This window comes from Podarcis gaigeae (genome assembly GCF_964106915.1).
Source record: "Podarcis gaigeae genome assembly, chromosome: Z".
NCBI lineage: Eukaryota > Metazoa > Chordata > Lepidosauria > Squamata > Lacertidae > Podarcis > Podarcis gaigeae.
This window is the reverse complement of record NC_139691.1, coordinates 4,519,431-4,533,281: the sequence shown is the minus strand read 5'-3', so window position 1 is coordinate 4,533,281 and position 13,851 is coordinate 4,519,431. Positions and strand designations below refer to the sequence as shown.

Sequence of the window (13,851 nt, the reverse complement as noted above, 5' to 3'; positions counted from 1 at the left end):
CAACTTAGCTTGAAGTGTAAACAAATATTTATTCCCAACTCACATTGTTGCATAGACCTTTAATTTAATACTGGCTTTTCTGGTCACCAAGTATGGTATTTTTATTTATTTTTTGGATTCTCTTTTTAAAACCCTTATCTTGGTATTTTCTTAGATTTTCAGTTTAAAATTTTAAATTATCATTCAGGGACTTTTTTAAAAGTCCACCATCACTCCACAACTTACTGTCTCTCTTTTTATTTGGATTTCTTCTTCAGCCTTTAATTTTCTTTCAATTTCAATTTAAAACAAAATTTTTGCCTCTCCTAACACTTTTTAGATAGAGATACCTAAGGTAGGTTTGTTTGTTTGTTTGTTTATTTACACATTTTTAAAAAACCAAACCTACCCTTTTTGGGAACATGGTGGCTTAAAACAAGAATTTAAAAATCAGAATACCACACTAAGATATATTAAAATGATAAAGCAGTAAAATACATTTAAAATGCAGTAGATAAAACTCACAGCATTAATATCCATTTAAAATAAAAATGGGTGGTCTCTGTTTTTTATGGTTCATTTAAAATGGATTTTACCGTTTGTATCCTTATTGTACACCACTTAGAAACTGCAGTGTTAAGCAGTATATAAATGGCTGAATTAAGTAAATAATATGAACTGTATCTCCTTTTTTAAGGTTTAAGCTGTAATTAATATTTCAGTAGGGTAAAATCCCCCAGGTTTCCCTTAGAAAAAAATCACTTTAATTTTTCAAGAGAAAGCCCTTCTATGCTGCTTTTAGTTTCATTTTAAAGCCCATTTCATCTTCTCTAGCCTCCCTCTCCTAACATTTCTGGCTAGTAATTACAGATCCTACAGATCCAACACAAAGGTTAGCGCTATGACTAGTACAGTACTGCAGACCAGGGTAGGCTCACTCCCTAGAATGTGCTTGCTCCTTCCACCACCTGCTGGTCACAATAACACAAAAAAATAGTTCCTTGCAACATTGACAGGATGCATACACAGATGTGTTCATTTTCAGTGAGTAACCACTGCTTTGGTGGGAGATTAGCATTCATTTCCCATATTAATACGTCCTGGAAATAACTAAGAGAATTTCACAATGGTTCTTATGGACAGTAGCCCATCTCCCCAGTTCTTTAAATTTGATCTTAACCTAAATGATTCTTGAAATTACTGGGCAGTCCTATGAATGTTGACTCAGATGTTACTCTTGGTATATTCTGTGGGCCATGTTCAGTGCTTTTTTTTTCTGGGGGGACACGCAGGGGTATGCATACCCCTAAACATTTTGTGAATCTAAGTTTGGCCTAATTGAGGGGCATTATTTCAGTATGAGTAGGAAAATGAGAGTACCCATAAACATTATTTTTTTTTAAGGAAAAAAGCACTGGCCACGTTCATCGACCCATTTGAGCTAGTGGGTTCAATGTTGCGAAAGTTCCATGGGCACCAGTCCCAAAATGGCAGTAGGGAGACATGGCATAATACAAAATAGCTGCCACAACTAAAAGAGCAGAGCAAAGAGACAGGGCCACAAAATTGTGTGGGGCTGCCTCCTTCCACCACAAATTAATGAGGGTAAATACTGTTATGTCCTGAAGTTCTCACCCTGGGCCAGCAGGGGGATACTGTAGACACTTTTCACTCAGTCCGCATATGCAAATAAGGAATTGAAAGTGATGTTCAGTGATTGGATAGTTACAGAATGTTGTTACTGTTGCTTTGTAGTTGAGCTCTATATAAGCAGGTTGGCTTAACCCTTCAGTTCAGTTCTGTTCTGGCCTGAGAATAAACAAGAGCTATTTGAAGAATCACTGTGTCTTCTGATATGTTCACCCACAACTTAACAAATACCGCTGCAATCACTCATAGATCACTCTTTGCATCTCTCTCCTCTGTTTCAACGCTTGTTTTCTTAGAGTATAGGAAGCTATACGCCCATTGGAAGACACTTCCCCAGTCATGGCTACAACAGCACCCACATACTCTGCCCACAGCTCCAATGTCCCTCCTGCACCCGCCTTCTCACTCACCTACATGGAATTTCTGGTCACCTATGGCTACTGGGCAAGTTGTTAAATATAAGGCTGGTCCATGTCTTGTTATTGCTTTCCATTGTTTACCCAACAGGCACACGTTCCAATGTCCCAAATACTACTACACCTAAAGCCTTCATACATTGAAGGGTCTTTTTTCTAAATGCAGGAGTGGGCATAAAATGTGGCCTCCAGACCTCTCCAGAGGCCTTTCCAGAACTCTTTCCAGGTCAAACCCTCACTTGTCCTACTTCATACCCCAAAAGTGTTTTTCCTGGCTGAAGTGCGCCTTTGAACACTGATAATGCCTCTTGCTTATCTGGACGGTGGCTAGAGCATATGTGCAGAATCTAGCCCACACTACAAAGGACATTTTTTTACATTCATTGCTCCTCCCACTTTTGTCTGTGGCCCTCACCACCATGGGCACTTGGCCATCATAGGGTTGCCCTGAAGGAAATGTGACCTTTGGGCACCCACCTGCTTTAATGTATAGTCACCAACATCCATCACTGGAGGATGTTAATTGCTATGACTGACATATGTACCTTTGCAAGGAAATCTGAGCCCAATCCACAAAACTTGAAACTCATTTTCCATAGTTAATGAATATGCTCCTTCTCAAAAATAATGGAGGGTGGCTAAGCAACACTACAAAAACATTAAGTAATGCTTACCCCAAACCCCTTTTAAAAATGCTAATTTATCACAGATTCATTCAGAGTGTCAGCCAGCAGAAAGAGGTTTCACACTAATACCGGTAAACGTTCCCAGTGAGGCTCTTTAATCCCCATTCTATTTGCCTGCCTTTTATCAAGAAAAATGCACATCCATGGGAATTCAACTTTGTTAAATTGCAGTATGTTGAGCAATTCTCCAGGCATTTTCCCAAGCCTGTTTATTTTTAACATCAGTCATGTTTTCCAATTACTGTAATTACAAAGCCAACACTTGGGGGGGGGGAATGTTTCTGATTAAAGCTGTAGAATAAATATATGTGAGAACAGCAGGATTTATAATGCTAGGAAACTTTTAGCATTCCCTGCCTGTTGCTGTAAACGTGTAGCAGGAGTCCAAAGAGGAAGTAAAGAGTAATAATCACAAGAGAGATGTTTAACCTTTGTATCATACTGTACTAAGAACTTGGAAAACATTATTCCTTTTTTTTCCAGTGAGGGAAATGAATACTACAAAAGATACTTTAAGGCAAGCTCTAGACTGTCAGTATTTTGCGGGAGAGATTCAATCACATACCAGAACTTTAGTACGTACTGCAGAAGTAAAGTGGATCAAGGCGGTCTCTCACTTTGGCACAACAAATCCACAATCTTTTATGGTTAAAAAAGTGATGGGAGGGGATGCTCTGAAAAATGTAGGATGAATTAATAATTGACAGTTATATAGAATAACCCGATGCAAGCAAATCAGGCAGAATGCTCATTATTGTATAATCTCCCTGCAAATATGCAATAATGAAGAGTGGAGAACATATAACCTCCTTTTAAGCTTTGTGCAAGCAAATCAGGATGAATGCTCAGTAAACAGCTCATCTTTAGATGCCCTAACTCTTAGGCCAGGGGGCAAGCTGATTTTGTTTTATCACTCTCCATCTTCCTTTTGCATGTGTGGGAAACCCTTGTCCCACCAGAAGTGGCATAGTGTGGGGGGTGCAGGGGGGGCGGTCGCACCGGGTGCAACATCTGGGGGTTAGGGTTAGGGGGCGCAAATTACTTGCCTTGCCCCGGGTGCTGACAACCCACGCTACGCCACTGCCCACCAGTTGTTGCTGAAGTACGACTCCCATGAGCCCCAGCAAGCATGGGATGTTTTGCAGCTGAAAAAAGAATAGGAGATGGGGATGGAACAAGTCAAGAGAACAAGCAAATTCTAGCACAAATTCTTCATTAAGTTACATAAAAACACAACAATGTTTTAAAGGCAGTGGTGAACTGTTGAAGGCTGGGCACAATAATCTGTTAAATGTCCACTCCCAAGGCTTAGATCAGGAATGGGGAACCTATTGCCTTCTAGGTGTTGCTACACAAACAGTGCCTTGTATGGTTACACTACTACATGCCGGTCTGGCTGTTTGGATATCTGAAACTGCAGTGTGTATAGTGAGGTTTGGGTACTAATTATTTGTGATTGGCTAAGTGATTTTTTTGTATAAAGAGAATTTGGATAGTGGGGCATACATTTATTTGCTTTTCATCCATGGACTCTTCTTACATTCTCGCTCTACCTAATGCTAAAGCTGGCCCTGGGTGCAACCTTGCTTTGCTGGTAACAGAGGCAGGAATATGCTTCCCTTCTGTTCTCTAGTCCTGTAGCAATAAAGTGCTTAATTTCCAGAAAAAGAGATACACACACCTTACATGTATCTTAGTGTGTGTGTTTTTTCCTGTTGCTAGGTTGCATGTGTGTTAGAGTGTGTCAGGCAACAGAGATGGAAATTCCCGGGTGTCAAAAAAAGGTTATTTATCTATGGCACTACGGCGGCCCCTGTTTTGTTAGCCCCAAAATGGAAAACAAGTGAGGTCCCAACCAAAGAAGAATGGCAACTTAAACTGATGGAATATGCACGGCTCTAACTTATAGAACAAGAAGAACATTTGTTTAAAGAAGATTGGACAATGTTTATTGAATATATGGGGGAAACATCTGAAAACGTTGGCAGCATTTTGGAAATGTGTATTTAAAGAAATTAGAATTTGGATGATTGGCAGAGAAGCCGAAGGAAGTCAAAAACCGAAAAGTTTAATAGAAATTGTAATGTGGTATGAATGTATGGAAAATTAATAAAATATATTTTTTTAAAAAAAGAAAACGTTGGCAGCATTTTGGAAATGTGTATTTAAAGAAATTAGAATTTGGATGATTGGCAGAGAAGCCGAAGGAAGTCAAAAACCGAAAAGTTTAATAGAAATTGTAATGTGGTATGAATGTATGGAAAATTAATAAAATATATATTTTTTTTAAAAAAGAAAACGTTGGCAGCATTTTGGAAATGTGTATTTAAAGAAATTAGAATTTGGATGATTGGCAGAGAAGCCGAAGGAAGTCAAAAACCGAAAAGTTTAATAGAAATTGTAATGTGGTATGAATGTATGGAAAATTAATAAAATATATTTTTTTAAAAAAAGAAAACGTTGGCAGCATTAAGATAAATTCAAGAGTATAAATAAGTTTTGATGAAAGCCCTAGTTCAGGTGGGACCTGCCACAAAAATTAGTGAAGAGCTCCTTGTTGCAGCCAGCCATATACCCTTCTGCATGATACTCCATTCCAGTTCTTACCAGGTTTTCGTATTTTTTTACAGCCAACAGCCAACAAGCTTGGGCTGGTCATTCCCCCCTGGGTCTGACCCCACCCCATAGGACTGGTGTGGGCAGAGGAGGGGGATGGAGGAGAGATAGCCTTGAGAGGCTCTGTGGTATAGTGGTTAGAGTGCTGAATTAGGACCTGGTAGGCCCAAGAACTCACTGGCTAGCCTTGGACCAGTCAGTGTCTCTCAGCCTAACCTGTACCTCATACTTCTATGTACAGGTAGGTAGCAGCATTGGCCTTCCATAGTCGAAATGTAGCAATTAGGCCAGTCAAATGACCGTGCAGCAATCAGAGAAATAAAGCAATAAAGTTTTAATTGTTTGCCTGCAGCAAGCAATGGCGCGGAGGAATAAGTTCCGAAGTCCGGCCCCTCCCAACAGGGGAGGCTTCCCTTTATACATTCTTGAATCAGGTCTTTATCCAATCAAAAGTTACAGCATTACACATACTCAGCTAGAGACAATAGATTCTGCCTAGAGACAAGAACTGCTTTGCCTAGAGATTGTGTTCCAGATAGATACATTAGGTTCCGCCTAGAGATAAGGCATGAGTAGTTGGACTTACCCTTCCATGTCCTCATTTGGTAATCCTTATCAGCCTATCTCTCCGTCCCTCTGAGTAGTGGGTGTCTGAGTGTTTTTACTGGATATGGGGGCCTGGCCTAGATCAACGAAATGACTTCCTTGCTTAACATTTTAACTCACAAACTGGCTTCCCTGAGCATGTTGCCACAGAAACAAAACAAAAAAAAAATTCCTTCCAGTAGCACCTTAGAGACCCACTAAGTTTGTTATTGGTATGAGCTTTCGTGTGCAATCACACTTCTTCAGATACATACCAATAACTAACTTAGTTGGTCTCTAAGGTGCTACTCATAGGGCTGTTGTGAGAATAAAACGGGGAGGAACCACATACATATGCTATATTGAACCAGTGTGGTGCAGTGATTAAGAGTGTAGACTTGTAATCAGGTTCCCATCCCCGTTCCTCCACCTGCAGCTGCTGGGTGACCTTGGGCTAATCACACTTCTTTGAAGTCTCTCAGCTTCAATCACCTCACAGAGTGTTTGTTGTGGGGGAGGAAGGGAAAGGAGATTTTGAACGGCTTTGAGACTCCTTAAAGGTAAAGGGATCCCTGACCATTAGGTCCAGTCGTGGCCGACTCTGGGGTTGCGACGCTCATCTCGCTTTACTGGCCAAGGGAGCTTCCGGGTCATGTGGCCAGCATGACTAAGCCGCTTCTGGCGAACCAGAGCAGCGCATGGAAACGCCGTTTACCTTCCCGCCGGAGCGGTACCTATTTATCTACTTGCACTGGTATGCTTTTGAACTGCTAGGTTGGCAGGAGCAGGGACCGAGCAACGGGAGCTCACCCCGTCTCGGGGATTCGAACCGCCAACCTTCTGATCGGCAAGTTCTAGGCTCTGTGGTTTAACCCACAGCACCACTCGCGTCCCTTTTGAGACTCCTTAGGGTAGTGATAAAGCAGGATATCAAATCCAAACTCATCTCTTCTTCTCCTTTGGAGGAAAAAGTGGGAAATATTCAATAAATAAAATGCTTAAATGATACATTCATCTCTCTGGAGAGATGTTAATTACAAAAATAAGTATTTATATTTGTGTTTTTATATTGTGTTTGTCGGATAAAGGGTGGTGTATAAATTTAAATAATAATAATAATAATAATAATAATAATAATAATAATAAAAAATCAAAGTAAGGCCCTTGCTGGAGAAACACTTTTTTCTCTTTCTCATCCTTCCTTTCCCCCTCTCAATCCATTCCCGAATCCCCTTACGCCCCGCTTTCCCGCCATTTCCATAAAACTCCCGAGGTATTGGGGAAGAGGAGGCGGGCCCTTTCATTTGAGCGAAGGCACCCCTTCTCCAATCGCTTCGCCGCTGAAGTCATCCACGCGCCCAATTGGAAACCGGACTTCTTCCTGCCCCTTCGTTTTTTTCTACTTCTTCTTCTTTCCGTCGGGGGCGTGGCGAGGGGGGGAGGAGAAAAGCACTGCCCAATCCTCGGAGAGCGGCTTCTCGTCTTCTTCTCCCCCCCCCCCCCGCACTCGCGCCCAATTTATGGACAGAGACAGAGCGCAAGCGAGCGAACGAGCGAATGCCTTGACAAGCGCAGGCGGCGCCTCCTCCCGCTCCTCCATCCCCTTCCGCCTCCTCGCGTTACGCTGTCGGCGCAGCGGGCGCATTCGGCGTAGCGGTGCCAGCGCCGAGGAGGAGGGAGGTGAGAGCGAGTCGGTCTCGGGTGGGGGGGGTGGCAGTGTGAGGAAAAAGCGGGGGGAGGTCCTTGCGCGGGGGCCTCTTTCTCCCCACGGAAGAGATCGTGGGGGAGTGTGGGGGGTCAATCTGTCTTTTGGAGTGGGGGGGGGGAGGTTTTTTTTTTTTTAAAAAAAAAAAAGGTTGCGTTGCGAGTGGAAAGCTTTCTCCTGGGAGGGGGCGTTATTTTAAGAGGGGCCTGAGGGGGAGGCGAGCGAGAGCCATGGGGTGAGGTTGAGGGTCAGTCGGAGTGGGGGGGGTTAGGAGGAAAGTGAAGGGCGAAGGGCTCCTCACGGCTCTTGTTGTGTGGGGAGAGTTTGTATGGGGCGAGCGGAGGGGGTGGGAGAGTTTAAGACCAGCTTTTATTTCTCCCCTTCTTCCGCCCCCTCTTGTATGGGGCGGGAAAGAGGGGTTTTATTTTCCCCCGTCGGGTGGCTCGTGCGCCCGAAGCGCTTGAAAACACATTCACACTTTGTGCAAAGCTGGCTGTAGCTCTGTGAGGGATGAACAACGCGTATTATTATTAAGTATGGTGGGAATGTGCTATAAATGTATGCTGTGTATGCAGCCTAAGTTCGAAAGAGTGTAAAACTGTATACATCTAAAGCGCACACATGTGAACACCCAAATAATCCTGGGAAATGTATTTTATGTATGCTGAGAGTCATAGCTGTCAACGTTTCCTCTTTTTTTTAAAGGGAAATTCCCTAATTCCGAATAGGATTCCTCACAAGAAAAGGGAAAAGTTGACAGCTATGCTGAGAATTGAAGCACTACAAGGGGCAAACTACAGTTCTCATCATTCTTTTTTTAGGAGAGAATGTGCTTTAAAATATGCTGTGTGCACAGCCTAAGTCTGAAAGTGTGTAAAGCTGTATACATTCAAAGCACTTCGCCCTGCACAAATAAATCATGGGAAGTGTAATTTAAGGGTGCTGGGAATTGTAGCTTTGTGAGGGCTAAATTACAATTCTCAAGGTTTGATTTTATTTTGGCAGTGGTGGTTGAGGATGTTCTTTAAATGTTTGCTGTGTATGCAGTCTAATTTGTGGGTTGGATCAGGCTTGATCATACTTAGAGCCAGACTGCACTGAAATCAGTGGGGCTTAGGTTAGCTCTGTTGATTTCAGGGGGTTTAGTCTCAATGTGGCGAAGTCTGGTTCCAATGTTGTTTTTGTAGAGTGTAGATACAAACACATACACCTGTGTAGTTTTATCTAAACACTTTTTATGTGTGGATGTGTGTACATATGCACCTACATGTGCGTATGTGAATTTATACAACACACCCATTCATACATAACTTGTGTGTGCAGGTAAGATACATGTGTGGTGGTGTCCACAAATGTGTATTGTGTTCTTGGCAGAACAAATTTTCCTGTATAAATGTGCGCTTGCTTTAAGGTCCACAGGGAAGACTCTCTAAACTCTGCCACAGTTAACTGAAATCCAATATGTAGCACCGTGAGCGAGGGCCTGTGTAGTACAGGCACCCAGTTTATGGAATTCTCTCCCTTCTCAGATATGTCTGATGCTGACTTCTTTAAGCTCTTGATACAAGCTTGGTATCTATTTGCCCAAGCCTTTTTGTGAGAATTGCTGCACCACTTAGTTAGGGATGTGTACGTGTGTATTCTTGCCTGTTTTGTTTTAATGTAGTCCGCTCTTTATTGCTTCAGCAATAAAAAGTGTGTAAAAATATATGAATTAATTACATATTTTGCATGTATATAGTTCTGTGTACCTACAGACACACAAACATTATAGCCATGATCTAGCCAAAGTGGCACACTTTTTAAAGTTAATGTTGAAACTAGTGGAGCTCTAAAGCACTTGCTTTTGAATGAATTGTACTTTAAGATTTACTCTTGTAAGTTGTGTTGGTCTTTAAGGTGCTATGGGACTCCTGTGCTCACTCCTAAGCTGTACACTCATGGGCATGTTTGGAAATAAATATCCCTGTGTCCAGGTGACCTTCCTCCTTAGCCTGTTTAGAATTGCTGGAATGTAAGAATGCTGCAATCCTATGCAAACCTACCTAGGAGTAAGGCTGTTGAACACTCTGGGGCTTACTTTGAAATAGACTTGTCTTGGATTTAGGGCTGGGCAATATCTGGTTTTTAACATTGTGATATATCGCAATGTCTGAAATAAGGATGGAGCTATGTAGAGGCATTAGGTGGTTTCATGGTTTTCCTTCCATCATGATTTTTTCCAGCGCCTGCTCTTGTGATTCACTGCCCCCTGCATGAGGCAGGGGAAAGCTGAGCTGGCAGAGTTAACAGGAGCTGCAGGAATCAAGAGAAGCATTGGCTGGCTTCGCGTTTTTTCCTACATTATGAGTTTTGCATAACACACACACAGTCATAATTTGTGATATATTTCCAGGTTAAAAACAATGCAACTGATACCACAATATGGACTTCAAACCAGTTTTGGATGATATATCAATATATCACCCAGCCCTACTTGGATTGCACTACAACAGCTGCTACTCCAGAACATGTCTAAGAATATAGTACCTTGGAAGTCGAACGAAATCCATTATGGAAGTCCATTCAACTTCCAAAATGTTTGAAAATCAAATCACGGGTTCTGATTGGCTGCAGGAAGCTCCTACAGCGAATCAGAAGCCACGGAAGCTCTGTCGGATGTTCAGGTTCCAAAAGAGCGTTCGCAAACTGGAACAATCACTTCCAGGTTTGTGGCATTCGGAAGCCAAAATGTCTGAATTACAGGGCGTTCTACAACCAAGGTGCGATTGTACATATATTTGAGGATTTGATTGCCTGTGAGAGGTTGATTCTGTAGTTTCATAGGTTTAGTTTCCTCTCCAGTGTCTCAGAAGCAAATAGTTACAACAAGGATAAGCCGATTTTAATCTGGTATGGCCTCCTTTTTTCTTTATAAGAATCAGCACGGTCCGCCAATGTGTTCTAAATTTACAGAGTAAGGGTTGAATAATCAGGATATCTTTAAGGCCTAACTACACTATTTCCAGTAATCCTCACTAGGTGCTCATTGCATAGAAATGTAAGGATAATATAACTGGATCTGGCCAAAGTCCACACAGGGAAACATTATTTGCAGAAATCACACCAAACCAGCAGAAGCTACATGGTCCGCTGGAACAAGTAGACGCTGATGTATCTTTCACTTGCTTGGGAGTAAGATTATGAGGGGTGGGAAACAGGACACCCACAACTATTTTTTACCTCATCTGTCCTGAGGACTGTATAGCTTTATCCCTTGTTCAGAATAAATAATGGGTCATGTCAATTCAGCACAATGTTCACTGAAAGGGCTATAAAAATATGTGTTGCTATCTAGACTGTGTGTCCACTAAATTCTGTCTCCTGCCCCATCAGAGCTACCCCAGATCTCCTGTGTCAGGTCTGATATTGGAGATTTGGCAACTCTGTAGTTGGGGTAGAAGCTGAGGAGGACCTGATATAGGAGGGGTGGGAGTGAGAGGGAGGTGATTCCTATTGCAAGTGGTTAGCCATTTTGTTTTACAAGCTGGTGGGGAAGTGAAGTTTGTGATGGTGGAATGTTCGTGGGTTACAGATGAAGCTACTTGTTAGTGAATTGGGTTGTAAGCACTTAATATGTCTAATGGGAATACTAGGTCAGTGAGCTGAGGAATGCTGAGAATCTGGGAGAATCACTTGGATTGGGAAAATGTTGCTGCTGTCTGTGGAAGGGGTTCAACATGGGCTAATATTGGATGGGGTGGATAACTGGGCTGTGGTTAGGGCAGTTGGTGAGGAAGTCCCAGGAGTCACTTGGGTCAGCTGTTTATTTAAAATATAGCTGAACACAGCAGGCAGGATACGTAACTACAGATCAGAATGAACTCTTGACATTGAACTTTAGAAGCATTCATCAAGGCAGAGTGGGATAGGGAAAAGATGCTGGAAGTATGTCAAGAACTGCCATGTCAGCAAGGTTCTTGAAAAATAATTTCATAAATTTTAATTTGGCTTTTGGCAAGCTCATTGTCTCATTACTGTCTCATTACATTTTAACTCTAATTTGAGTTGCTTTTGAAACTGACTGTGCCCACAGCCAGTTATCTGTTTTGTCTTCTTCAATGAGTTAATGGGCTGAACAAACCCTGAGCCTTATACCCCTGATGTAAAGGCATGTCTAAGGCCTAGGAAAAGCAAGCCTCATAACCATGTTTTGTAAAACCCTGGTCACATTACTTGACATGTTTTTTGCTTCCTTCTTGTTGTGGCAAAGCTGACTGAAAGGCGAGGTGTGGTGGATGGAAAGTGCCTATCCTTGATACGCCACAGTCTGATATCTAGCAGCCATCTGTGGACTACTTATTTCTCTTTTGAACATCCTTTTCACTGGAAGACTCTGTGTGTGTGTGTGTGTGTGTGTGTGTGTGTGTGAGAGAGAGAGAGAGAGAGAGAGAGAGAGAGAGAGAGAACACACATGCATACATGCAAATGTGCCTATGAGCATCCATCCTTTTCTGAGACTGCTTGCTGAAGATAACCTGAAGATCTAATCCTCTATGTATACAGTACAGAAAAATAAAAACTATTCAAGCAGGTTTCAGAAGCATTTGGCATGTAAAGTAAAGGATAGTGATGAAGGCATCTTGAATTTATTTATAGATAGATATGGGATAATACTTGAATATTCATTTATCTATGATTAGATTGGGGGGCAGAGGGAGGAACTGACACTAGTGGATACTAAGCTGAGACTAACCCCTTCTCTCCCTTCTGTAGGCTTGCATGAAACCTGTGGGAGCCACAACATATGCTGCTGATGCAGTTGTCCACGTGAAGCTTTTGCACAAGGGGAGGAGACTGGAACTGTGAAGTGTTGACACTGCTGTGCAGCAGCTCAGAAAGAAACTAGCAGTACTGTCAAGAGGAGCCCTGAGAGAAGCCAAGCACCACGATCTCTAATCAAGGGAGCTCCTGCTGGTCTGGAGCTTAGATTTTCCCCTCTACCCTTGGAGATGAACCAGAGACTTCACTTGCCCTCCTCCTTACCTGAAGTCTGCACCAGCGATGATACTATAGCCAGATCAGATCACCAAAGAGAGAAGAGGATTTTTCATTTAAAGCTAGGGTGCCATTGCATTTGAACTGAGATTTCCGTGCTCTATTTTTGTAAACTGGATTGACTGTGGATTTATTTCTTACATTGTGGTTTCACCTTCTTTGAAACATCTTTATTGTTTATATTTGGAGCTGCTGCACTCTATAGATATTTTTGCTCTTTTTCTTTTGGGAGTTTCTAGACTTTGTATTTTTTGGCCTTGTTTGAATTTGCCCATGGCTTTCTTGATGAAGAAGAAGAAGTTCAAATTTCAAACCAGTTTCACTTTAGAGGAGCTGACTGCTGTTCCTTTTGTGAATGGGGTTCTGTTCTGCAAAATTAGGCTTCTTGATGGAGGAGATTTTGCCACTTTATCTTCCAGGTAGGAAGTTCTTCATTTATAATAATAATGATTTATTATTTATACCCCGCCTATCTGGCCCTCCCTGTTTGATATTTGTTGTACTGAGCAATTATGTGTCACTAGGGCTATTTCCTCTTGTCTAGTACCCCCCTTATACTTTGTGTGTGTATGGTGGGTGGGGAGAGAGGAAATGAAGTTCTGTGGACACTGATGGCCTGCTGTGTGAGGTTCTTCAGGAAGTTGGGTACACATTTTTCAAGACTTTTCAAACTAAAGCATTTGTGATCTGAAAAACTTTTCATTTCCCCACCCTAGTAGTGCATATAGTGATGAGTGTGTGTATTGATACTCACTAAGGAACTTGAGATTTGGGAAAGATAGTTCTGCATATCCTTCCTCTTTGCTCCCTTGTTGAGCTTATTCCAGGTTGCAAAGTATGTGATACTTGAGAGTCTGTTTGAAAAATCACAGCTTTAGATGCTGTGTTGTTCTCTTTTCTTGTTGTTTTACATTCATTAATAGACCAAAATGCTGTATCATGAATCTAAACTAATACAGTTCTGGTTCCATGGAGGGAGTCCCTTTTTTAAAAACATTTAATTTGTAGGATTATTTTCTCTCTTCTCTAAAAGGCGACTGCCCTGTCTTTCAGTAACTGTTAATCAAATGTTGCTTTTGTTGCTGGCCGTGTGCAGATTGATTATTGCCTAGCATTGTGCCAAAACAAATTCCAAAAACAATCCTGGACTTGCTCGTGAACTGCCTTGTTCCGTAAC

The 13,851-nt window shown here is 42.0% G+C and overlaps 1 protein-coding gene across 3 annotated transcripts in view; it reads left to right on the top strand.

The window, feature by feature from the left end:
* The first annotated feature begins 7,435 nt into the window (after positions 1-7,435).
* The window catches only part of EEIG1 (estrogen-induced osteoclastogenesis regulator 1), a 52,878-nt gene continuing 46,462 nt past the window's right edge, over positions 7,436-13,851 (top strand). For 2 of the 3 annotated variants that reach the window (XM_083721844.1, XM_083721842.1), the window contains exons 1-2: positions 7,436-7,612; positions 12,393-13,093. In XM_083721844.1, coding sequence (XP_083577970.1) covers positions 12,948-13,093 — 146 coding nt within the window. In that variant the 5' untranslated portion in view covers positions 7,436-7,612; positions 12,393-12,947. Of the gene's footprint in view, positions 7,613-8,139; positions 8,172-12,392; positions 13,094-13,851 lie in introns of those variants that run through there. The other variant, XM_083721843.1, reaches the window with a different exon arrangement.